At 41.9% G+C, this 26369-nt stretch overlaps 2 protein-coding genes across 5 annotated transcripts in view; one reads left to right on the top strand and one right to left on the bottom strand.

Moving 5' to 3' along the window:
* The window catches only part of EIF3A (eukaryotic translation initiation factor 3 subunit A), a 30765-nt gene extending 18583 nt beyond the window's left edge, over positions 1-12182 (bottom strand). The window contains exons 1-9 of the mRNA XM_065066878.1: positions 12005-12182; positions 8042-8232; positions 7710-7846; positions 5747-5910; positions 4344-4543; positions 3170-3378; positions 1979-2150; positions 859-963; positions 176-274 (exon numbers count right to left, since the gene is read on the bottom strand). Coding sequence (XP_064922950.1) covers positions 176-274; positions 859-963; positions 1979-2150; positions 3170-3378; positions 4344-4543; positions 5747-5910; positions 7710-7846; positions 8042-8232; positions 12005-12053 — 1326 coding nt within the window. The 5' untranslated portion in view covers positions 12054-12182. The remainder of the gene's footprint in view (positions 1-175; positions 275-858; positions 964-1978; positions 2151-3169; positions 3379-4343; positions 4544-5746; positions 5911-7709; positions 7847-8041; positions 8233-12004) is intronic.
* A 16-nt stretch (positions 12183-12198) lies between these two features.
* On the top strand, positions 12199-26074 carry DENND10 (DENN domain containing 10). Of its 4 annotated transcripts, XM_065066891.1 has the most exons (10): positions 12199-13440; positions 15242-15669; positions 16943-17139; positions 18306-18385; positions 19744-19892; positions 20084-20195; positions 20529-20629; positions 21832-21939; positions 22465-22559; positions 23721-26074. In XM_065066891.1, exons 5-10 carry the CDS (start codon positions 19775-19777, stop codon positions 23895-23897), a joined length of 711 nt encoding a protein of 236 aa, XP_064922963.1. In that variant the 5' UTR covers positions 12199-13440; positions 15242-15669; positions 16943-17139; positions 18306-18385; positions 19744-19774; the 3' UTR covers positions 23898-26074. The 4 variants fall into 4 exon arrangements, with proteins under 4 accessions (XP_064922963.1, XP_064922962.1, XP_064922960.1 ...); XM_065066890.1 differs by lacking the exon at positions 12199-13440 and having other exon boundaries at positions 15427-15669; positions 16923-17139; XM_065066888.1 differs by lacking the exons at positions 12199-13440; positions 15242-15669 and adding an exon at positions 15967-16077.
* The last annotated feature ends 295 nt before the right edge of the window (positions 26075-26369 follow it).

The following is a 26369-nucleotide window of genomic DNA, read 5'->3' as shown; positions in this document are numbered from 1 at the left end:
CATATACAAACCTGAAGATACAGGTTATATACTGAAAAGAATGATTTCAAAATCATAGTGGTCTTCTATCTGACAGATAATAATTACTGCAACATAAAAGTTTCCGATTTAACATTCTTCCAAAGCATTTTCTAATTTATGTATACCTAGGAACATACATTTTCTTTATTCATACCTGCTGCAGAAGGCGAAGAATGGTATTGTTTTGCAGGTGTGGAACATACAGCTGCAGTTCAGGTTCCTTTTCAGCTTGGTCCTTGACCCAGTTCAGAACCTATCAAAATTCTGGAAAGTTACTCCGTCTGCATCAACCCTTAAAAACTTCAACATTAAAGTACAAAGTGCAGTTCTTAAATACTTCTGGTTTACAGCTCAGGAAACAACAGCACTTCTGCCCAGATACTACACTGTTTTCCTGAAGTGTACCTTTTGATCAAAACACTTACAATGAATAACTAACATTTTTGTATGAAGGCGACTGACAGTGCTGGCAACATTTACCACACTGCTAATTTACCTTCAAGTTCTTTTTAGCACCTCAAATATCTTTATTCCCACTATCAAAGAAAAAGAACATGATGTGCTTTGTCAGTTGCAGAATTTACATACTCTGCACCTTTATAGAGGCTCCCTGAATAGCACCCAAGAGACCTGAATTAATTTTTGTTCTGTTCCAATAATCGGGTGTGCTATGTGTATCAGATTATATGTACGTGTCATCATAATGGAATTTGACCAAATAAAGCCAACTACCGGAAATCCTGGCAACAGAAAAAGCTAGCTGGTATTTACCACAAACCAATATTCAAATAATAGACTATAAATCAATTACTATATACACAGAGCTATGAAACTTACCTTACTGACACGGCTACATAACTTGAGTGGGTGAAAGTCTACTTCAAGCCAATTGTAAAGTTCTTTCACCTCTGGAACAACATATTGCACTACGTTGAACCTCACCTACAGTCAACAAAAAAACCCCAAAGATTTCAAGATAAATACAATATTAACAAATAGTTATGCTCTAAGAATTTTATATTGAAGAAGTTAAATAGGCACCACATGTACCTTTTCATATGGAAGACTAGTTATTTTTTATTACAGCATTCTTAATTGCAGTGACAATAACTCTATCTACACCACCTAACTGTTTGCATTTCTAAAAACGGGAAAGTAGACAAAAACATAGAAAAAAGATAAACACTAAGATTAGAGTACCACCTTCAACTTGAGTATTAGCCATTTCTAAGACACAAGTCCTGCTACACAGATGTATGCCCACATCCAAACTAAAACCACACATCTCAGTTCGTGAGTAACCTTCTGAAGTTTTAAATTGTGGGTTTAAGGCAAACTGGAAAGATATCAGAAGAATTAATGCAAATTGTAAAATGGACCTTGAATGTAAGTTTTAGGCATACAAGCAAATGACTGTAAGAAATACAGATGTCCTCAGAAAATACCTAACTATGATTGAATGCCTAATTTTTTTATGAGTATCTGGGAAGGTCTGAAGATAAATAAATCTAGCCTCTCTTCAAATTAAACACATGGAAGTTTTCATAATCACTTAGGTCCTCACAGTCTGCTATTTGATATTTGAAATACATTTAAAATAGAAAAATGAATACTTGGTTCAGTTAATTATATTGCACCTTGGAGCAGGGAAAAAAGCAAGTTCTTGTTTGCAACCCCTTTTAAACATTTGTTGCTTGGTTGACATAAAGGACAATATTGAATCTCACTCTTTAGTGCACACAGACATTCACGTCTCCCATTACTGCTGCCATTTCCAAACAGTCCTTCTTGTGAATCTGAAATTTTAACGCTATGCTGTAAAGTCATAAAATTAACCATAAAGCTGTTTTAATTTTTAAATTGCTGTCCCATAACTAAGCACAGTGCTCTAGAAGGAAAACAGTCCAAAAAGAGGGCTCAGTGTTTGAAAGCTGCTCCACTGAATACCACTACCTACCATATCATTAATGAGACTGGCACGGGTCGGTGGAGCCTGCAGACCCAGCAGCGTTGCCAGACGTCGCTGTTTCTCAACAATGATGCCATCCATGTCCAGAAGACGAGCAATATCGGTTCTCTCAGGAGTTATAGGAATTGACAGAGTGGCCAGAAGGACTCGAGTAGACATCCTGTTGACAAAGGATAACCCCAAAAGATAAACTGCAAGAGAACACTAGTTAATTCCTTTTCATGTATGTGCCAATTCAAGAGTAGGAATGAGTAGCATTCATGGTGCAAAACTGTGTAAAAATGCCAGCAATAACAGAAAAGACACCGAATGCACAAGAAAAGAACCAAATGCAGCATTCTTCTGTAACCAGGGGAAAGAATTTTGAACATCTTGTCATTACTTACATATGCGTGCATATATGTATGTATATATACACAGAAATTACAAAGAAAATTAAGCCACCTCTGTAAATATCAAAATACTATAAAATGAAAACACCAGAGAGCAGCACCTTTAAGAAACTTATTTTAGCTGCAAATCCACACCAGTCATTTTGACTGCACTGATTTTTAAAATTTACTGTTTGAGCCAGATGTCTCTTTTGATGAAACAGTATGAATGCCACTAATTATTTACATACTGACCATAGAACCCAGATGAAAAGGAATATATATAAGAATTTCCATAGAGTATTTCTTTCCACCAGATTCTGATTCTATAAAGGCCTGGCCAAGAACTTTTTGGGTTAATGCACTCAATGACTCTGTGTGCCTCAAAAGCCTCGCCAATATCAAACTTATTATCAAAAAAATAAAGGCAATTTGGATACACAGACTTTTATATATTAAGGAAAATTTTATACTGGTTATAACAAAATCTTGTGAAGTAAATACCACCACTCAGACAAGAAAATGTAAGGAAAACACAGATACTTATTAACTTGTTTAGCTTCTCAGTCACTAACATAGGAGGAAGCTTAATTAAGGTGATCCCGATGTTTACATCATTTACACCGTACCTATGTAAAATACCCTTTCTGCTCTAGGTTTCCTTTGAGGTAGTTAGTACTGGCCACCTGAAGCAGAGCTGCTCATAGCCATACATATCATCTGCTTCTTTTGGGGTACAATTCAGTGTATTTTTGTAGCTACAGGTTTAGAAAAAGAATCTAAGATCACATTAAATATCATTCCCCACCTCTGCATCTCCTCTTGTGTGAGATTCTTCCGCATTTCTCTTGATAAGTGATAAAGTCGGTGAAGTGTGGATGCATGAAAAAGAGCATTTCCTGATTTCCAGAAGACGGTTGAGACTTTGTGATAGTAATTTGCCATCAGTTGTGGTTTGGGTGGTTTCTTAGACAGTGCAAATAGCCCATGAATATCCTCCACTGCTTTGAAAGCTTCCTGAAAAAACCCCAAATACACTACTTTTAGAAAGTTTTTTGCAACCCCTAAGAAAGAGAAAAATATACATTCACTAAAGGTTATAAAGACTATAACATAATTAATACCACAGAATGCTGTGATCTTCAGTTTCACCAGCTACACAAAACAAAATACTTCTTTCCTAGTAATGGACTTATTATTTGGATATACCGCAAATCCATTAACTATCTGCTTAGCATTTCATAGTTAATGATTAGTTAGTGTAATTTTTTGAAAACTGGTTTCTCTCAGATTTAAGCTACAAACCAAGCGGGGAAGAGTAAGCCAAATCAGAGTAACAAAAATTCCACTATTTTACCATTATACCAATTCTCCTATTCACTGATTTTGTCATTCTTCATTATTTTTGTGATCAAAAATGGATACAGTTTCCCTAAAAATATGTATAACCTTACATAACCAAAAAGGAAACAACAGAGAACATTCTCCAAATTCACAAAACCAAAAAATGTCAACATTGGCTTTTTTAAGGAAAACTGGACATGAGAAAGGCTGGAAAAGCAAGGCACTCCTTTGAAAAATTTGCTTTGACAGTGCCCTCACTGGCTGGACAACCAGCAGTGCTGTGGCCCAGGGCTTTAACGTTGACCAACCACTGCCCAGTGGTCTTGTCCCCGAGAATACGAGAAGGCAGGGGGGAAGGTGTCATCCCCAACTTCTCATTTTCACAACTCAGAACAACTTCAGCCACTTCAGCACTAACTTCTACCAGCAGAAGCTTGATTTGAAATGCTACATGAAACAGCAATCCCAAGAACAACAGCCTAAGTATTCAATATCCGTATTATCCGTAGATATTAAAACTTTCTTCTTTTGCTATTATTCTGTCTTTACCTTGGAGAATATACCACAAAACACAATTTGCATGGAACAGATTCCAGAAAGGTTGAAAACTACAGTGAATCCAGGCGCCTGCTGCCTACCTGCCAGAGCTCCATGCTGATAGCGCTGTCGAGCTGCACCAGCCTGGTCTCCAGGTGCATCGACTGACTTTCGGGATTGTTGAGGTTGATCGCTGTGCTTTGGTTGTGATGGCGCTGGATCTGCCCCAAATGCATGCGCAGGTTATCGCAGAGTTTGCGGAACTCAGCTTTTCGCGTGTACTGCAGGCAGAACTTAAAAGCTGCAAAAATTAACGATATAGATGAAGAATGCTCACCAATGTTGACTTCATGGTAGTTCTAAATGGGATTCAAAGATGTAAATCAGGACGTTTAAAGAATCTTCATTTACAGTCCAAAGACATACCAATAAGATGCAATCTAACTGCCATGCACAATGAATAAGTGACAACACAGAGCACCTTCATCTTGACCTCAAAAACTGAAGAAGCTTAAGAGAGTACTTTGAATCTCTTAAAAATGTTGTAATATAAGCAGTGATTCTAGCTTTGATGTTGAACTAAGTGCAAACAAAAGTCTGTGAGTGGCATTAATTCAGGTTTGGGCTTTATAAAATGTGGGAAAAAATTCTCAAGTCATCTAAATATGGTAAAGTTAAATGAAGCTTTTAAGTGACTAGAAATGACACAGAAAAAAATTGCCTTTGATCCCATAGTTCCTTTCAAAAATCACTGTTGCTCTGAAAATTCTAAAGCATCTCTACCAGAAACAGGCAAAAAAGGAAGTCTCGACACTGTAGCGCAAAGACTCAAACACACTGAAACACCTAGAACCCATCTGCCAGCCTTCTTTCCTAAGGTACTCACAATTTAAATACAGAGTTAAAAATCTAATGGACTCATTTTTCAAAAATACAGAGCCTTAAGTTATACATACAAAGGAAAACATTCCTCTGTCTCTCACCTTTCAGCTTAACATGTAAATATTCATTCTTATATATTCAATTTGTGCAGAATAACACCAGAAAGAATCAGATTAGACTTTTTCCTATTACCTTCTGCATAATATTTTGCTAAGTTATGTCTGTGTCAAAATCGATAGCACATCAGAATTTTACAGTATCATGTGATGTACACTAGTTTTTGAAGTTAGCTGACATACAATACTGTAATGGAACACACATTTGCCATTCTGGGTAATTTTGATCAGTAAGTTAGAAAAAATAAAAACACAGCACCAGTAATTCTCATCGTTACTCTCAGTATGTCCAGGAAAATACAACATTTTCCTTACAGGTTCTGTTACAAGAAAAGATCAGTGTCCAGAAACCTCAGTAATTTTAAGGAATCTCTGTAATTATAAGAACAGTATGTGTGTACCTACATATGTTAAAGAGATTATCGTATTTCCAACTCTAAACCAATTTCCAAATAGAAATAACCTAGTGAGTCCTAGATCTCACTGTTTCCATCTTTTCAACTTACCTTGCTGTGCGATATCATGGTACAGGCGTTCCACTCGAGAATTATTTCGTAGAAGATCCAAACACTGTCTATAGGATTCCCACAAAAATTTAACCCAGGGTGTCAAAAGCAGTCGGTCAGTACGATCCTGAGTGTCTTCTCCACTCACAGCACTCAAGAGAACACTATAGTCGGGGCAGGGGGTGAGGAAAATGAAAGAGTGGTTTATTCTCCACAATGCTCACCAATTTTTCTTATCAAGATCTAAAATGAGACTGGACAAAACTGAACAGCTAATTGCTGCTCAACAGTCTACTGCTTATTTTCAACTTCTTTCCCCTCAGACTTCTCTCTTTCCTTTCACAGATATAGATAAATTTTCCTGCTGTTAAGTTTCAAACTTTGGCCCCTGCATACATGACTGACACGCACAAGCTCCAGAGATAAGAGACATTGGGAGTTTTTCTATCCTTCACATGAGTAATCCAAAGGAAACTAATTCCAGGATTTTCACCTTCCCTCTTCTAGCAGGGAGCTGTGCGCTGTACTTCTGCTAGAATGAAATATCACTGTCTACTCAGATAGTTTCCAAGTTGCTGAAACTTCCTTTTTAGCCACCATCCATGTGCCAGAGAGCTCACTTCATGTTGACACAGAAGCAAAATGTGCCTTACAACCTGCAGACATCAAAAACTAGAATTCTCACATTAAAGTATCAAATCCTTTAAAAATTCTAACATGAAAAAGATGCTTAACAATGCAGAAGATACAATAACCTTGCATTTAGTGGCTGTAACTGCATTCCCTCATTCACAAAAATACAAAACTGGACAGGATTCTCAAGACACTGAGACAATGCTATGGCCTACACAATCTGCTCTGCCAAACAGTCTGCACAGCATGACAAACTTACAAAGAATCACCTTCCCCAAGTCTTCATTTTAAAAATCCTTTTTGAATTGTGCTTCTAATATAAAGTCTGAACTCTTGTAATCCTCTCGTACTGCACTGCTTCCAGTTCTAATTTCCTTGAGTGCTAGTACTACATTCAATATTAAAGGTGACAACTCGCCAGTGTCTTCTCCAACAGATCAGGCAGTGAATCCAGCAAAAAAGTACAGGAATTCTAGAAAACAGGACCTAAAAACACTAAAAAAACTGTGGTTGTTCAGATAAAGAAGTGTGACTGAAAGGACACATTTTCTAGCCCTCAGTTATACAAAAGAGAGCAAAGAAAAGAGCAGTCAGTCAATCTTCCATGTCTATTAGTGGGATTCCTCTGTAACAAAGTATTTCAGGCAGTGGAAGTCACAGGAATAGCACTGCCATCCTGGAACAACCACTGCAGACAGGTCTATAACCTTCTTGTTTTTTGCAAACAACAACCTCCAAAGTTCTACCAGAAAGCCTTGCTGTTGATGTGCAAATCCACAGCCTTCTACTCCACATCTTTGTGAGCTTTCTTTGACCACTATAATGCCATTCCTCAGTCGCCTACACAAGACAAACTGTCCTCTACCTTGAGAATTTCTTCCATTTTTTTGTCTTCACTAAATATGGTTTCAACTTATTTAGTTTCTGTGCCAAAATTTTAATTGAAACAATTCCCATGATCTCCTTTTGTCATTACAAGTAATCAGTTTCTCACTGGGCGATGTCTTAGTCGCCTTCCAATTTGACTGCAAACATCCCTTCTGCATCAACAGCTTTACTTTCCCCCAGGTTATATCTCTGGCATTTCCTGAATCTAAAAAATTAAATTACCAAATAAAATTCTAACATAATCAGGTGTCACCTACCCTTTGGCATGCCCATACTGAGTGTTACCATATTTTTAACTGTTTTTTCCCTACTTCAGAACACTACTAGTACTCCATTTCTAATCCACCATTTCTATATCTCAGTTCTCTGAATTGCCATTATCCTTCATGAAAATAAGGATACTTTACTGTGCATTGGTATATTTTTAAGACAGGCCACCTACCTTTCTGGAGTTTGAATGTTATCTAAGTCTTCTATGTCCAGTACCATCTGCTGGGATTCTTCCTTAGCTGCTTCTGTTTTTTCTTCAGCTAATTTTAAATAAGCCCGAACAACATCCTCTAAAGATTTGATGTTCACCTACATCAAAGGCAGAAAATGGGAAGATGTTTCCACCCACAACTGGCAGCAAATATTTAAAATGTAAATGCTACAGAACCAGGAACACCTAAAACACAGATGAATTCTAACTCAAGACCAATCAGTTACTTTTAGATCAGATCAGCTGATATATACCATGCTTGCCACAAATAAAAAAAAAATCAAAAGCCACACCTGCTGGCAAATATTCTTGTACTGGTACAGTCCTTCTTTCGCCAGATGACTCTTGCGGAGATCCACACAGAGTTCCAGGTACTTCAGCATAATCGGCTCGTGGATCTTCTGCCATGTTCGGTGTTTTTTACTTTTCATAACATCGTAGAGAACATCTAGGGCAGGCTGCTTTTTGCCGACCTCAAGGAATTCTGAAAGTAAAATCCAATTAGCAAAAGACTTGCAAACCAGAAGATGCAGTGTTTTTATGCTTAACGCTGTAAGCTTTTAGAATTTAATCCACTCTAACCACAGCTCATCGATGGTTTGATTTAGCTGGCCATACCATAACTGCTGGCAGATGCAACTGCAGTGGCAGCCTTTCCATAACATAACCGGCAAATGAACGCAGATGTCTCCATTAACATGAAACTTTCAGGATGGCAGAGATGTCTCTCCATCCATCAAGGCACAACTGAGCGCTTCATACATATTAATAAAACATATACATCCAGTTTTAAAGCTAGTTTCATCAAGGACAACGAATACACACCACGAGGCTTGTGGTACAACCCCTACCAGTCCCATTAAACAAGATGCAAACCATCCAGTGAATGTGACTCAAACAAAAGTCCTGCCCTCAAGCCCAGAAAGAAAGAAACTTCACTCAGAAAAGCTGTTTGGATTTTTTTTTTCAACTTAGAGGAGCCTAGAGATGCGGTTTATAGAACAGTCACACTAAAAGCTGCTACAGCACAACTGAAGGGTCAGACATTTTTAAAACAGCTTTGCTGCTGAAACCAGTGTTGCGTTTATTCCTTTCCTAAGCTGTTACTAACAGCATCTCTCAGCATCACAGCAACTCCCATCTATGACATACTGCATGCTCTGCTCAGTACAAAACACAGTAAATCACCCACAAACAAACACCGAAGCAGCACTGCCAGCCACCAGCACACACACAGGCCCTACACTTAACATACCCTTAACTGCAGAAAAGCAAGACAAAAGAATGCTGAGAATGGGGAGTAAACAGGCCTCTTAAAGGCTGAGGGGTGACATCAGTACTTCTCATGAAGCACTTTGGAAAACCCTATATTCCTAAAGAAATAAAGGCAGAAAAGATTAGTATGGGCCTGCTCCAGGTGCTCAGACATCACACAGACCTCTTAAGTTTTTTAATCTTAGAATCAAAGCTAAACACGGCTAAAAGATGTATTTTCAAAGTAGCAGTGCTGTTTTAATTTAAGGACTTGGGGCTTAGTTTCTGTAAATAACAACCTCGCATAAGATGAGCAAGTTACTTTTTATCAAAAATGTACTGTTACATTTAAAGATAGTTAATGTTACAATGTGACAACATTCAGCAGTATTTTTTAACTCATGAAGGTACTTCTAATTAAGCTATGCTCCATCCAATAATTTACACTGTTATTCTATCTCAGCACTGCTTTTGAGGCAATTACTGCTCAGCTTTACAATTTTTATTTATGAAAATAAACTTGAAAGGCAAGTTTAATCCTGCAATAATGCCAGGCCACTCCAACCAGAGCTCTCAGTGGTCGATAACCAACTGGACAAAGCACAAAATTAATTAATATTGTTTTGAAACTTTTAATTAACTCTGGTCAAGCAAGTTTGTACCAGTAAGCCAAATAATTAAAGCTCATTTAATAGACACTGCAGTAAAAGCACATGCAAAGTGAACATGAAGCATTAAATCCAGCACACATCACCATGCCTTGCAGCAGAAACTCTGTTACAGAAACAAAGGCTTGTAACAGACAAAACCAAAGCCTTAGCCCCTGAATAAGCTGTAAGAATCACATTTCTTCCATTTTCCTCTGTTATACCACTTAAAATGTTAAAAGGTATCCAAAACAGCAACTGATGCTCTGAGAGGACACGAACTAGCTGACACACATTGACAACTCATCTACTGCTAACCCAAAATCCCAAATTAAACTAAATTTTCATCTGAGGAAATGCACATCATTAGAGAAGGTGACAAAGATGTCAAGCATTAGTCAACATCTCTCACAGAGAACAAACTCAATATCTGCAACAATAAAATGCTTCCAGAAGTTGCATTAGACCCTTGCCTACAAAGTGATGCCAGATACTAACAATAGCTATGGGTTGGCTTTGACCTACATTTATTGTTTATAAGGAAAAAATAGCCTTTCTTACATATCTGCACATTTATAATAATTCAAGCTCTTCTTATTTCCAAACATTTTCTATGTATGCTGAGGTCACTGAGAACCTGAAGTATAGAGTGGTCTTAAATGCTCACTTAAGCCTCACATATAAAATGCAAACACTGAAACTCTGGAAACTGCACCAAATGTTCCAATTTGAAACGTCAGTTTAAAATCAAACTGCTTCCTGCAACATACAACCTGCCTTAGATACAACTTCTCACCCTTTATTACACTTGACCACAGAGGAACTGAGCCCCTGCAGTTTGCAAGACTTGACACTGTTTGTCACGTTTCCCATTCAGTCTCCTGAGCCTTAGGACTGTGTTTGTCTAGAGAACGCTCCCTTCAGTTCCAGTCCCTCAGCTCCACTCTACTCCTTCAGTTCATCAGAATTCAGTAGACTCGCAGCAATGCAAGAGATGTGAATTTGAAGCTGCTCTTCAATACCAGGAGAGCAACAAGAAAATGTCCAATTTAAACAGTTTAAGATCAATATTCCAGGAAAGTGACTTGCTCAACAAGCAATCACCCAAAAATTCAAAAGTTTAATTAAAGTTTATATAGTATGGTATGTGCACCTTTCCCAATAAAAGAACTGGAAAATACAACTTCCATCTTTGGAAGCTGACTGAAGTTGATTGTATCTTTCATCTTTTTATCTTTCTGGGACTGATTTTTCAGGTTGGACTAGATGATCTCCAGAGGTCCCTTCCAACCCCAACCGTTCTGTCATTCTGTGATTTTATAATGAATTTCAGGTTACAAATCTCGAGGATGTGCAGTACTTCATTTCACATTTTCTTTTTAAAATACCAAGTACTTGAATTATGTATAGTCCCCAGACAACACAGCCTCTTCAGCTGTCATTTCAAGACCCGTACATCATCTGTAATTTTTCGATGTCTTTAAGTGTCATCCTGCAATCAGCCCTGTGACAATGAAGGGTCTAAATGGTCTTGCTAAGTGCTTAAAATAGGATGCTATAAAAAAAAAGAAGTGTCCAAGCCATATATTTAGCCTGAAAGGAGAAAGCTGATAATCAGTCCACCTTTGTACGTGTTTGTCACTGATAAACAGCTACAGTGCACTCCTCCTTGGTTTCCATTCCAGGGGTGAACTTATAGAAATGTATACATTGCCTGTGCAACATTGAAAGAGTTTAATCATTTGCATTCTCACCAGAGTCACGTGAAGGATGGGACTAAATACGAAGCCCACATGAAAAAACAGGTTTGGAAATCACCCCGGAGCGGGTGCGAGATGTAGGCCAGACACTCCACGCCAAGCTCCGGGCCGGCCGAGAGCCCCTTCCCGCGGGCGGGCACGGCGGCTGTTCCGGGCGCTGGGCCGCATGCTGAGCCGCCGCGGAGCCCGGGCCGCGCTGCGCAACAGGCGCCCGCCGCCGCGACCCCCAGCACAAGCCCAGCGCCTCCGCCCGCGGGCGGCCGGGGGCCCCCGCCGGGGCCGGGAAGGCGGAGCCGGGCAGGGCGCTCTCCCCGCGACCGCCCGGGCCTCGCGTCCGCCATGCGGCGCGGCGCACGCCGCCAGGCCCCGGCATTTCCCTCCGACGAGGCGGCGCCGCGCCGCTCCCGGGCGGCCTCTCCTCAGCGCCAGGGAGGCGCCGGCTGAGGCCCCGCGCACCGAGAGGCCGGCAGAGGGGCTGTGGGGGAGAGCACGGCACAGCGTGGCCGGGGGAGAAGAGCGGCGCACGCTGCTCGCCAGGGCGGGGGGGGCAAAAGGCGAACCGGCGGTGAGGGGGAGGCGGGCGGCCCGCACTGACCGTTCGCCCGCTTCAGGGCGTTCTCGGGCCGCTGGAAGTACACCGGCATGATGGCGGCGGCCTCTCCTCACAGGGCGGCGGCGGCTCCGTGCTCCAGCCAGGCAGCCTGCGAGGCCGGAAAGAGAGGGCGGCCCGTCACCCGCGCGCGCTGACGTCGCCGGAAGCGGAAACCCCTCCCGGCGCGCGGGCGGGGAGGGTGGTGGCGGCGGGGACGGGGCAGCCAGCGGGAGGCGGACCTGGGGGCCGAGCCGAGCCGAACAGAACCGGACCGAACCGAGCCGAACAGAACCGAGCCGAACAGAACCGGACCGCGCAGCTTCGCCGTCCGTCTTAGCCCGGAGCCTGTCCGAGCGGGAGGCGCGAAGACCCGAGCCCCGGGATGCTCCGTGAGCCGGGTTGTGGTGGAGTCACCATCCCTGAAGATGTTTAAAAGGCGTTTAGACGAGGTTCCTAGGGAGGCCACGAAGACGGTTAAGGGAGTGGGGCATCTCCTTTATGAGGAAAGGCTGAGGGGGCTGGGTCTCTTTAGTTTGGAGGAGACTGAGGGGTGACCTCATTAATGTTTGTAAATATGTAAAGGGTGAGTGTCAGGAGGATGGAGCCAGGCTCTTCTCTGTGATAACCAATGATAGGACAAGGGGCAATGGGTACAAACTGGAACACAAGAGGTTCCACTTAAATATGAGAAGAAACTTCTTCTCAGTGAGGGTGGCAGAGCCTGGCCCAGGCTGCCCAGGGGGTTGTGGAGTCTCCTTCTCTGCAGACATTCCAACCCGCCTGGACACCTTCCTGTGTAACCTCATCTGGGTGTTCCTGCTCCATGGGGGGATTGCACTGGATGAGCTTTCCAGGTCTCTTCCAACCCCTGACATTCTGTGATTCTGTGATGTGGGTTAGTGCTAGAGTTAGGTCATGTTTGGACTCGATGATCCTGAGGGTTTCTTCCAACCAAAACGATCCTGGGAAGCTGTTTGGATAACTCAGCCTTAAGATTTTGAATCAGCTAAATTAAATGCAGAAGAACTCATGGCCAAGGAAGTCATTGTGAATGCTGAGACTTTGCTCTTCACAACTTGTTCAGCTGGTTTGGAAATTGTGCTTTGAGGCAGTTAAGACCTTGAGAGCAAGGCCATTCTGTGTGCACATAGTCATCAGCTGCAGATTTCATTCTTAATCTTAAAATTTGGGCAAGTATTTCAGAGGAACTCAGCTCTTAAGTGCAGTAGTAATAGCAATATTCATATGAGTGTACATGTGATAACTACTAGTGCCAGCGTGTATTTTTCAAAACCAATTATAGGAAAATTTCTGTTGGCGTACAGGGAGACAATGGATGATCTATAGAAGTGCGTGAATTACTCCCAAAAGTCTGTAACAGCAGCAACAAAAGCAGTAAAACAGCAGCAAGTGCATGTGTGACTAATGGGATATTTTAGGTGAGTAAACAGCAGGACAGTACATCTGTCTCAGCTGAACATCATCTGATTTTCAGACTTTCAGCAGGAACACGAACCTCTGCATGCCATGATCTAGTAAACGGACTAGAGTTGGACCAAGGGTTGGACTCTGAGGTCTTTTCCAACCCAGGCGATTCTGTGATTCTGTGATTATTGATCTCATCACGCCTAGCGATGATCCTCTGTAGAGCCAGCTGTCTTGCACTGGATTCTTAAGTATATCTAAGTATGATTTTTCAAAAAATATGTAGGTAGGTGGAGAGGAAGTTTGTTTGGGATGACTAAAGACAGCCTGTTCTTGTCTTTTGATTTTCTGTTTTAGCACATTTTGTTCTGTATATGTGGTATTTCGTTTCTTTTTGCGTGCTGTTCACATTAACCATCTTGCATGGCGACCAGAAGGTTATAAAACACATTTATTTATTATAAAACACATTTAAAAACTAACTTTTAAAGTTGGTTTGCAATCATAGATTATTGCTAAACAGAAAAATAGTTTAAAAACAAGACACAATCACTGTATGGAAGCTTTAGCACCAACAGTGTATCCATGTAACACTGATCCACTTTGATTCTATTGCATGAACTTCCATTCTAGAGTGAAAAACAAAAAGGCAAATGTTTTCTTCCCAACTGTCTTCACATTGGAGTTTCTCTGTGCCCGTGTGTCCTTGGTACCTCTCTGAGATCCGGTGACTGATATTGTACACAGTGTTTTCCATCTACTATTGATTTACGCAACAGTATTTTAGTACGGCCTGCACTCTGAACTGTCTCTGGCAGCCTGGCTGTTTCTGTTTCAAACTGTGGTTATACATTCAGTAGAGTCCTCATTAAGCTATTTGTAGTGCTGAACAAGCCCTTTTCTTGTCTTCGTAAAATTAAAGTCTGTCAGATGAGTCACAGAGGTGCACCAGGTGTGGTGGCAGCTCTGTAGCATCCACCACCCGCCTGTGCCCGTGTCTCAAGCCAGGATTTGTAGCTGTCTCTGGAGACATCTGTGCCCTGGCTGGGGACCACGGGTGTGCTGCTGCAGGACATTGCGGGTTTATAGCAGCATTTGCTGTTCCGGAGCCTATTCCACCTCTTTGAATCTCTCAGAAGTTTCTAAAGCCCTCGAGGCTTGAATCGGACAATTTTGTGTCAGGAGCAGGTTTTATGATCTGACTCCTCATGTCTCTTTCTACACAGTGGCTAAGTATATTAAATGTGTGTGCTTTAATTTTATACCTTTGTGAAAATAACATGCTAGACCGCCCCTAGTGTATTTCCCACCCATCCTTGTCAGGCCTGGCCTCTCTCCCAGGACTGTACATTGTCTTTAGCAGCTTCCAGTGCTCCTGCAGATATCGCATTTATTCTGGAAATTTCTTCTTCCTAATCTGTTTCTTCCTAATTAGCGCCTGCTCTGTGCTATTAGGCGAGTTTGTGCACTATGGCTCCCATATGTGGTATTCAGGTACCATTGTTCATCCAAACTTGAAAATGAGATCTTTTAATTTTCAAATAAACACATTGATATGTGGAGTTATTAATGAATAGCTGTTGTGTTTTATGAATATCTTCTTCCTGCTGGCCAGTGTGGCTGCTCTGGGGGGGCTGTGTTTGTTGGGGGGTTCATCTGGCCATGAGTTTGGCAGCAATTGCCAGCAGGGCCACCTGCTCTCAGGTAACATTCCATATAAATCGTGCCCTGTGACTTACAAAGTGAGATAATGCAGGCAATGAAAAAACCTGCATTTTTTCCAAAAGTAAGTTTGTTTGTTTTTTATTTCCCCAGTTGGAAAACAGGCTGGTGGGTAACATTTAGAAGGACAAGGAATTACTGGAGGGAGTCCAGCCGAGAGTTATGAAGATGATGAGGGGTCTGGAGCATCTTATGTGGAGAGACTGGGAGAGCTGGGGCTGTTCAGCCTGGAGAAGAGAAGCTGGGAGGGATCTCATCAGTGCTTATAAATATCTCAGGGTGGGTGCCAAGAGGATGGACCAGACTCTGTTCAGTGGTGCCCAGTGACAGGATGAGGGGCAACGGGCACAGACTGAAGCACAGGAGGTTCCATCTGAATTTGAGGAGAAACTTCTTTCCTGTGAGGTGCCAGAGCCTGGCCCAGGCTGCCCAGAGAGGCTGTGGAGTCTCCTTCTCTGAGACATTCAAACCCGCCTGGACACGACCCTGTGTGATCTGCTCTGGTGACCCTGCGTGAGCAGGTGGGTTGGACTGGGGGATCTCCAGAGGCCCCTTCAACCCCAACCAGTCTGGGATTCTGTGATTTTGGGTAACATTTCACATGAATTGCGCCCTGTGACTTACAAAGCCACATGATACTGACAATGAAAAATCGATATTTTTTTCAACAGTTTGTTGAGTTTTTTTTTCCCCAAGTTGGAAAACAGACCGGCGAGTACAAGGGAAGCGGCACCACCAGCACGGCGGCTACAGATAGAGGAGGGAGGGCTGAAAAATGGCGGCGGGGGCTGAGGGGACACAGCCCGGGGGGCGGGGCTTTGCTGCGGGGGCGGGGCTTGATGCGGGGGCGGGGCTGGCGGGGGCGGCGGGCTGGGGTAGGAAGATGGCGGAGCCGGAGGCGCAGCTGCTGCTGGCCCTGGGGCTGATCGGTAAGGGCCCTGCCGCCCCGGGGGAAGGGCGGGCCGCGGGGGGTTGCAGGGAGGGCCGGTCCGGGGCTCGGGGCCAGCGGGAGGTGCTGGTTAGCGCTGCTCCGCCGTGATGCGGCCGCAGGGCCTGTCCCGGCCTGAGGCGGTGCCGGGCGGTGCCTGAGGCCGGTGGCTCTGTCCGCCTGGTCCAGAGCGAAACCGTGCACAGCTCGGCCCAAGTGTCTTAAATTCACGGCTTCTGAGGTTTCTGTTATGAAATCAGAAATAAGGACAAGCAGGGGAGGTCGGAAATCAGCTGGTGTGGGGGCTCGTTGGTCGATGCCTTGATCATATGGGTGTGTGTGGAGGGGGTCGGTCTCCCAAGTGACAGGATGAGAGGAAACGGCCTCAAGTTGCACCAGGGGAGGTTTAATTGGATATTAGGGAAAATTTATTCAGGGAAAGGGTTGTCGGGCATTGGAACAGGCTGCCCAGGGAAGTGATGGGGTCACCATCCCTGGGGGGGTTTAAAAGGTGTTTAGACGAGGTTCTTAGGGACATGGTTTAGTGCTAGAGTTTGGTTATGGTTGGACTCGATGATCTTGAGGGTCTCTTCCAACCAAAATGATTCTATGATTCTCTTCAAATTCCTGGTGCTTTTTTGACGTGTCAAAGCAGGTCAAGAGCGTGTATTTGTTACCATTTAAAAAATAAAATCTGTAGCACAAGTGCTGCCCAACGACTTAAACCATAGTGGTGGAACTGGTTGTCTAGGGGTCAGGGTGAGGTGGAATTTTAATCTGATTCCAGGAAACAAACCTGATTAACCCATCGATTTACTTCCTTGCTGCTGTTTGGCATTCTCACAGTGAACATCTTTCCACCATAGAAAAAGACACCAACGGAGATGCTTTGTGGGTTTGGTGTTATCCCTCCGTAACAGCTGAACTGAGGAGTCTGTTGCTGCGGAAATGCTGCCTTACAGATGAAAATAAACTGCTTCATACGTTTGTATTTGGCCAGTATAAGAGGTCATGGTTCTACATCACGACTGCGGAAGTTCAGGATTCTCCAGCCTTGAAAAAGGTAGGAAAATTTCTGCAGAGCTTCCTCTGGCAGTTGAAGCAGTGTTTTCCCATTGTGTGCTATGAGGAGGGGATTTGAGGTTTTGTGTGCACAGATGCAGCTCTTACCCAGCTGTCTAACCAGTCCACACATTTTGTTTTTCACCAAGACGTATATTGGATGGAATTGCAGAGGGATTGAGATACTTATTAACTAATTTAGATTATCTGTATTAAAATGGAAATGCTATTTCATGCCATTATTTCTAGTTACTTTGCACTTCAAGTTCCACAATTTCTTTCCTCTTTTTGTTGCCAAGGAAGCTCTACAGAGGATCTTTCATAGTGTCCAAAATCTTGTTCATGTAGAACTTGATGTTTTTTTTTTTCCGAAGGGTTGACTTATATAGGTACGTTTTTTTTCTGCTGCATTGATAACTGGAAGGCTGCCAATATGCTTGAATCTTCTATACTTTTCCTGTTGTGAAGATCATTCAACTCTCTGTTGAGTTTATTCAATGTTCATATTTCATGCTATATGATGAAGTAGAAAGGTAATGTGGTAATTTTGCACGCCCACAGCAAAATGTTGTTTGCTTTTCCTCTCTGCAAGCTTGTATCTCTTCTGAGCCTTAAAGGTGTAAAGAAAAAGAAAGTAAAATAAAATAACATGTCCCCGTGCTGTCTCTGCCAGTGGCACTGGGAGATGCTATTTAAGGAGGACAAGTGAGCTTCATTACTGTCTGCAGACTTTCAGCCTTATACTGTCCCAGCCCACAGTCATTTGATTCAGGAAGTTAAAGAGTATTTCTATTGTGGGACAGCTAGTCATGATCTTTTTTCTAGTCTTTCTAAATATGTTGATGCTGGTTTCCAACCTGCTGTGGGGAATTAAAACGCCTTTCTCTCTTTTAAACTGATCTCATGGTATTAAAGGAAAACAACTCTTATAGATTAGATTTGATTAAGCAAAAGATGGTACATACTAGATCTGACTCAGTGGAAATGAGTCACATCAGAAACCTGTTGACCAGACCTCTTCTGCAGTTAGAAATGTGGATCTGCTGCTATTGGCTCACTTGAAACACCTTGTCAGAGTACTGCGGTAAGTTCAATAATGTGGAAAAGACTGTTCATACAAGGTCATTAAATAAACTGTGTGGTTTTGTGTTTGTGTGTCTTTTCCAGGTGACCCACTTCTCCATCGTCCTGACGGCCAAAGACTTCAACCCAGAGAAATACGCCGCCTTCACGAGGATACTGTGTAGGTCTGTACAAAAGCTGGTCTGAGGTGCCACTGGGTGCGTGTTTGCGTCTTGCCAAGGCAAAGGATTAAATTTCATTGTGTTATGTTTGCATTGGGTCTAACAATCCACTGGAAACTCCATTCTGCAAACTGAATCAGATTATATAAATCCTTGATTTGAGCTTTTTGTCTTCATGCAGTAAGTGCTGGGTGAATGTCAGGTCCCCCCAGTAGGTTTTAACGTGTCCTCTCCAGACACACCCCACCACCCCACACACACTCATTTTTTTTCTCTCGTATTTTTAAAAAGTATAAAATTTGTGAAGAGGTCAGTGCTGTGTAGTCAAAGGTCACTGTGTGTATGGGGGACAACTTGCGTCCCTCCACACCGCCGCTCCTACAGACGTTTCCTGCAGCTCTGGAGCAGGCACAGCACCCAGCGCCTTTTTGCTTTTCCTCTCAGAAAACGAGAGCTCTCTGTCTTCTCCCTCCTTTGAACCAGACTGCCATCTTCTCTTTCCTTCATCCCATTTACTCACCTTCCTCCACCTCCCCATTCTCATCATCCCCCTCAGCATCTTCCTTTGCTTTTCTTTCACATCCCAAATTGGTTGGGTCCAAGTTCTCGATACCAAGAGTATTCCCTGATATTTTGCTGCTAATGGGATGCAGCTGTGATGTTGTTATATCACAGCCTTAGGGATGTCATCAGGCAGTTCTGCAGGGTGTTGAAAACCTGAAGCTGTTCTTTTTCACGGATATATGAAATATCTAGATTGGCTTTGGATCACATAAACGCTGATTTATAAAGTAAAACGTCTTTTCAATCCAGGGTGGATTCCTCTAGACGTGATAATTGAGTTTCAAATGTGACACAGCCTTGTACCGTAGCTACTATGGCACACGGGTAGTTGAGCTTCAGCACTAGTCCTGAAGTACCTTAACCTGTAAAATAGGTTATGATGTCTCTCTGCTGTCTAGAAGACAGCTAAAAGTGTGTGGTTTTAATAGTAATAGTAGGAGTTACCGTAATAGTTGCTTTTTCATATAGCAGGCACCTTCAAAGTCTGCAAAGAATCCTTAGTCTGGACATGTGCTTACACCTCGTGCTCTGTTTCTATGTTGGTAAATGTTGCTTCTTTCATAAAATAGGAAACTAAAAAATACAAAGTAGGGGTTTCTTATCCTAAAAGACAAACCTGTTTTTGTGAGCATGTTGAAAGACTTCTGGTTTAGTATTTATTAATAAAACCTCAACCAGGTGTCCAAAGTAAGAATTCTTGCCGATAATATTGCTATTTGTGATGTTGTGAGGTTTTTTTTCCATGTCTGCTGTTGCTGATTGCGGTCAAAATATCAGACTCGCTTCTTCTCACGCAGAATCTACTTGAAGCACGGAAGTCCAGTTAAAATGATGGAGAGTTACATTGCAGTCCTGACCAAGGGGATCTGCCAAAGTGAAGAAAATGGGTCTTTCCTCAGCAAAGATTTTGATGCTCGGAAGGCTTATCTTGCCGGTTCCATCAAAGGTTAATTAATACCAGAAGTCTCTATTCTGATTTATTTTGTGCAGTATAAAATACAATCTGGTTTTCATGCGTACTTCAATTAAATAGTGTTAACAGCATAATCTGTGCTGTTATTATTAAGCTTCTTCAAAAAATAAATTGTAATATCAGCATGTTTATCTTCTATGAAGTAATTTTCCTCTCTTTTCTAGATATAGTATCTCAGTTTGGAATGGAAACAGTTATCTTATATACAGCACTGATGTTGAAAAAGAGAATTGTAGTGTACCATCCGAGAATAGAAGCTGTCCAGGAGTTTACCAGGTACTTTGCTAACCCCTGTATCCCCAAAAGTCCAACAAATTTTGAACCTTCATTGAGAGAAACAATCAGATTTTAGGGAAAAAATATTTCTTAAACCTGTTTATTGAAATCCTGCTGAATCCCTCTTAGGTTTTAGCCATATGTTTGTCACCTCTAGAATTTAGCCGTAGAATGAGTGATAAACTCTGCTTGAGCTGATAGTAGAAATCCCTGTGGTTTGTGTATATACATGCCAAATCTTGTCCTACTAGTTCTTCATGACATTTTGTACTGTTAAATTTTAATTAGTTCAAGTGAAATTCTGTGTGTCAAATACCCATCTAATTTCCCTAGGACTTTGCCTGCTTTAGTGTGGCATCGACAAGACTGGTCAATTCTTCATTCATACGTACATCTAAATGAGGAGGAACTGGAAGCCTTAAAAGCCTGCACAGGTAGTGATAATTTATTAATTAAAAATATAAAGAAAATTTGATTCCAGTTTCTGTTGCTGCAAGGTCTTGCACCAGTGCTCTTTGGGGAGAAAAATAAGTGCTATGTTGTTATTTATACTATTGTTCAAAGTTAAAGAGCATCATTTTCTTTAGAAAAGTCAAATAGGCAAATCAACTAAACAAGTATGTTACAAGAGAACTAGTTGTTCTGGTGTTTCTGGGTGGATCTGCATCACTCTGCCCCTAATCACAGATGCAAAGCAGCCTTGGGATTGTTTTGATGTTCTGATCGGAGGGACTGAAAGTCTTAGTGTTGTGCAGAAGCAACTCACTTTACAGAAGCTACTTTTTTTTCCTCAACTTCTACACATAGTTAGTAACTCAATTTTTAGGATTTTCCTTTTCTTTTTTTTTTTTTTCAGTCCCTAACTGAGGTTCCAAATTTTTATTGTGAGTGCTGCTCGTGAAATCTTTGGCCTCTAATCACAGGTAGACTTTACCACCTATGTAGGAGTTCGATCTGTGTGACACATTCCTGTGTGCACATCGGACTTAACGCATAATCGAGGAAGAGGCCCTTGGTTTGTGCAGAGGTTGGCGTGACACGTAACGTGGCAGTTCAGAGGCTTCTCTGTACAGAATCATGAGCAAGAAGACTACTCATCTTTCAGTATTTCTCCTGCATTACCAGCGGTGCTCGTTGCGGCTCCCTAGACGTCTTCCACGGAGAAAAGCTGCTCTAAGCTTGCTCACCTGGCACACTATAAATAAGAAAATCTGCTGGTTTTCTTCCTCTGTTCCAATCTGATAGTGACTCAGACAAGGGGCTCCAGGGTGGAGATTCTATTAAAGAGGAACTTCAGTGGCTTTTTCATTAGCAAATGAGAGATTTTAGTAGCAAGGTAGGAAGAGAATTTAAAAGTTCACATTGATAACCTTTTTATATTGCATTTAGTGTTAGTGGTTCATCCATGTTCAAGGCAGTTATAGAGGTTGATTTTTAAGCTCCTTGAAGTGCAGCATTCTGCTGGATCTGCTTCTTAAGTGCCTGATAATATCAAGAGAGCAGCCTCCTGGCTCCAAGAAGTATTGTGTCAAATACTCTTAGAACAGACTTTAGGACTGCAGTTTTCCACAATATCTTGGTTTTGTTCTGGTTTTGTTTATGAAGAGCCTAATCTTGCCCAAATTCTGCTTTCTAGGTTACATTGCTGGATTTACAGATTCTGAAGTGAACAGTAGACCGGACCTCTACGATGTGCACGTGAATTTGGCAGAGAGTGAGATCACTATTTCCCCTGTAGTAAAAGGTTGGCTGCTTTTTATATTTTGGATTTAGAGGCCACTTATTCCAGAGTTGACAGAAATTGCTGAGCCTTGCTGTAGCTCAAGCAATCTTGATCCTTCTTCCATCCAGATTCTCAAAAGTCAATGTTGAAGCTTCTGCCTTTCCATTTTATTGAGACTCTGGAAGACTGATGGAAGTTGGAATTTGGAAAGTTGTGCTTTTCTTCCAAAAAATGTACAGCTGAGATTTCAAAACATCCATGTTAGACAAGTACATGGAAGAGAAATTCTGCTGAATGCAGAGATATCACATGAGTTGTTATAAGAACGTTACACTAAATACTTGGAGGTTGGGGACTGTTTGAAAGGAAAATTTGCGTGTCATCTCTGTTGGGCCAGTTTAGAGGCAGACAGTTGGCTTGACTGATAGATTTCAAGTGACTGTCATGAAGAGAACTCCTTGCTTTTGCTTGTTATTCATATGCATTTCTAGATACCACAGAAATGGTCATTTTATGTGAATGTGTGCTTTTTATTTTCTCACTCAGAGGCAATGACAATGGGAAAACTTCACAAAGAAATTGGCCAACTGATCGTTCAATCTGCAGAAGATCCAGATAAATCAGACAGCCAAGTCATTAAGGTTAATATTTTATTTTTAAATCTAGTCAATTGACTTCTATTGTGAAATCTTGGCAGAAAGGCAGGGGTGAGGTAGGTAGGAGATTGTCCCTGAGAATCAGTCAATCTCTTCTACCCTCTGTCTTTTTACAAATGAGCGTTTTTATTCTTCATAGAGGTTTTTGAAGATGACACACTTGGTTTATGTAACCACATTGCTGAATAAGCTTCAGAAATTGTATTGATTATAAGACTTCCAGTAAAATTAATTTCCCAGTTTTATTCTACAAAGCATGTATTTTGCTCAATGCCTTGTCAATAGTATTATCAATACCTTTGAAATAGTCCTGGTGAGAAATGGCTTCTCAGCTGTAGAGCCTGATTTTTGTGATGATGGTTTTTTTCACTTCCTCCTCTATCTAATGATGAGCCATTTCACAACTGAGCAACTGTTCAGTTCTGGGCCCCTCAGTTCAGGAAAGAGATTGAAGTGCTGGAGCGGGTCCAGAGAAGAGCAACACGACTGGTGAAGGGACTTGAACACAAGCCCTATGGGGAGAGGCTGAGGGAGCTGGGCTTGTTTAGTCTGGAGAAGAGGAGGCTTAGAGGTGAGCTCAGCACTCTCTAGAACTACCTGAAGGGCAGTTCTAGCCAGGTGGGGATTGGTCTCTTCTCCCAGGCAGTCAGCAATAGGACAAGGGGGCATGGGCTTCAACTCTGCCAGGGGAAATTTAGGCTGGATATTAGAAGGAAATTCTTCACAGAGAGAGTGGTCAGGCATTGGAATGGCTGCCCAGGGAGGTGCTGGACTCACCGGCCCTGGAGGTTTTTAAGCTGAGATTGGACATGGCACTTAGTCCATTTACTAGATCATGGCACTGGAGTTGGACCAAGGGTTGGACTTGATGATCTCTGAGGTCTTTTCCAACCCAGTCGATTCTGTGACTTGGTCAGATGAGCTCAGTTAGGCCAGCGAGAGGAGGCTGTGAAGGAGCTGTGTGCATTTATCCAACATTGCACAATAGCAGGCTGAAGAGCTGTTGCAAGTTTGCCTTAAAATAAATAGGATCTTTTTTTTGAAATTAATTATCATTATTTTATTTTTTTTCTTTAATAAGTGTATGTTAAAACATTATAATATCGAACACTATATTCATGGTTACTTGTTTTTCTCTTCTCCCAGGATATTTCTCTGAAGACAAAAGAAATCTTGGCTACTTTGGCCTCCCTTGCCGAAGTTTCCGATGGCAATGAAAAACCAACCCTTAACTCTGAGGCCCTGAAACAGAAACGATTTCCACCAGCTACAGAAAACTTTCTTTTTCATTTAGCAGCTGCTGAACAAATGCTCAGAATCTGATTTTGATGCACTGCAACAAGATGGACCAATTCAAAAACACTGTCTTTGCCATACAGATAGGTATAACTGATATTTTATATGGAAAAATTAAAGATAGAAGAGTGAATGTTATACTTACCGTGAAATAATGCAGAATATCGGAGCTTGACCGGGAATATAAGGACGCATATTTGGGAACATTCCTGGTGTCATTATCTTTCCCCAAGTATAATTTTGTGTATATGGCTCCTGTGTTTCATATCACAACATGGGTGTACAGACAAACAGCATGAGCCCGTGTGTCCAGGCTGTGCCAGACATTATTAGAGTGGCTGTTTGTCCTATGGGTTCCAGATGTCGGGCAGCTCTGCTCTTGCTCCGATTTGTCTTCCTGGGGTTCGGGGCAGGGGCTGCAGCACATGTGCTGTCAAACCAGCACAGGAACACACCGAGCGCGCAGTTGCTCGTTCTGGGCTTCCAGGTACATCAGCCCCTCTGATATCACTCTTGCTCTGGGCTGCGTGATACCAGGAAATCCCAAATAAACGGACAAGTTCTCTTCTTTCTACTTGAAAGTGTTGCGGTGTGAAAAAGATGTCTGGCAAAATCGGATGTGTGTAAAGAAGGAGGTATTTTGAAGCTCGTGTGGGAGCTGAGTCTTGTGGACTCTTGCCTTAGGTTTTCCCGCATTTCACTCCATCCTGTGCCTCTGACGGAGGGAAAAGAGGACAGGACACTGTTTAACATGAGGCTTGCTGGGGGTCACAGACAAGTGCTGCTTTACAGCTGGAGTCAGTGAAGAAGCTGTTGCGCTTCTCTGCTGAGAGGACACCTGCCCATTCATTCCTGATCCATTTGGTAGAAAACCGGATAAGTTAAAGCCTTAAAGGACTAGAAATGTTGCAATGGCCAGTCACCGCAGGTCGAGCATCAACCGCTTGCACTGCTCGAGCTGTAACACGGGTACTGTCTGGTGGTGCTCTGTGTAGACTAAATGGAGATGAAAACTTCTTAAATAATAGCAAAACCTGGGAAATAGAGAAAATTGAGATTTGCCTACTTGTTTGGTTGCACAGCCATAACTCGAGATTTTCTTATTTGTTTTTTTCATTGATCCGCCTGAAACTAACTGCTTTATAATCTTCTGAGAAGAGCTTGGATTCTTTGTAGGGAAATACTGTGAGCCAAACGGTCTGTATTTCTTCAGAAATGCGCGCAGCAAATCAGTCACATCTGCAGTAGCACTTTGTTATAAGAAAAAATACCTTTTTTCCTGGCCTTTGTACAGATAGGCTGTAGCATGTGGTTTTACATAGAGGTTTTATACTTACGATTAAAACTTTAGTAATCAATATTTATATTGTTAAATAATTGGATGTTTCCTATACTGAAACTGGTAGAGCTCATCAATAACCGTGTGCAAGCAATATTGGTTTGAAGAAGGGTTGTTCTTTTCCTTCACATCACACGTTAAGGAAATCTATTTTAGAATGTGGGTAAGGAATGCAGCATCCATGTATAAAACATCTCGTTATTACAGTCAGTCTGAAAGTGCTTCAGAATAATCCCCTATTTTCAGGGGTGTAAAATTCCACTTTAAACACTCAACTCTGCAGTTTCAATTCTGAACACTGAAGTGTGTTGTGTTTTTTTAACTCCTGCGAAAAATACTACATTGGCCTTCATTTACCTGTAAGTGTTCTGCATTTTTTGCCCCGTTTACTCATTAATGTTTTTTCTCAACGGTTCCTTAGTATTGCTGCTTCTGTTTGGGACTTTTACAACAGTCAGAATAGCAGAACTGCAAAATGATGCCGAAAATTCCACTTTAAAGTCCATTGAAACAGAAGTCTTTCTCAAAGTAAAACATGAACATGCTTTCCATCAGCTGTCTTAACACCACATTAGAACTGTGAAGAAATTCACGCAGTTTCTTACTAACAAAAAGCCTTAAGGTTTATCATCAAGGTAGTTATGGGTGTTAGAGGTGACCACAAGAAGCAGAGCAGCTCGGTTACAAACTAAATATCGAATGCTGGCTTTGCTTTCTGGTTTGGAAATGTTCAAGTTGAAAATGTTGGTGTTGTGTTAGATCTCGTATTCTGACATTGGTGTGAAACAAATGAAATATAATTTTGCACTTAAGGAACTGGACTCATAGCATGCTTATGTCTATTAAAAAAATCCTGAGCAGTCTACCCTTTAATTTCCGTTAATGTGTTCCTGAACGGTTGTGATCACTGAGTCACAGGCCTTGGCTCTTAGTTTCGCAGTACGGGGACTGAGCTGCAACTCGATGTTTCGGTCAGAAACGTAGCACTACAAATTCCAACAGTTCCGTCACCTGTGGGGATTCTTTAATCAGCACTGAGAAAAATGCATTAACCTCCCTCAGCTTCAGGGCTTTCAGAAGATTGTCCTGGTGTTCTTGCATTGTCTTGGTGACTTTGACACAGTTTCCTCTCCAAAAGGTTTAGAATGAAACAGAAAAAT

Source organism: Columba livia, chromosome 6 (assembly GCF_036013475.1).
Source record: "Columba livia isolate bColLiv1 breed racing homer chromosome 6, bColLiv1.pat.W.v2, whole genome shotgun sequence".
Lineage (NCBI taxonomy): Eukaryota > Metazoa > Chordata > Aves > Columbiformes > Columbidae > Columba > Columba livia.
Note: the sequence above shows the minus strand (reverse complement) of the source record. Positions and strands in the feature narration are given on the sequence as shown.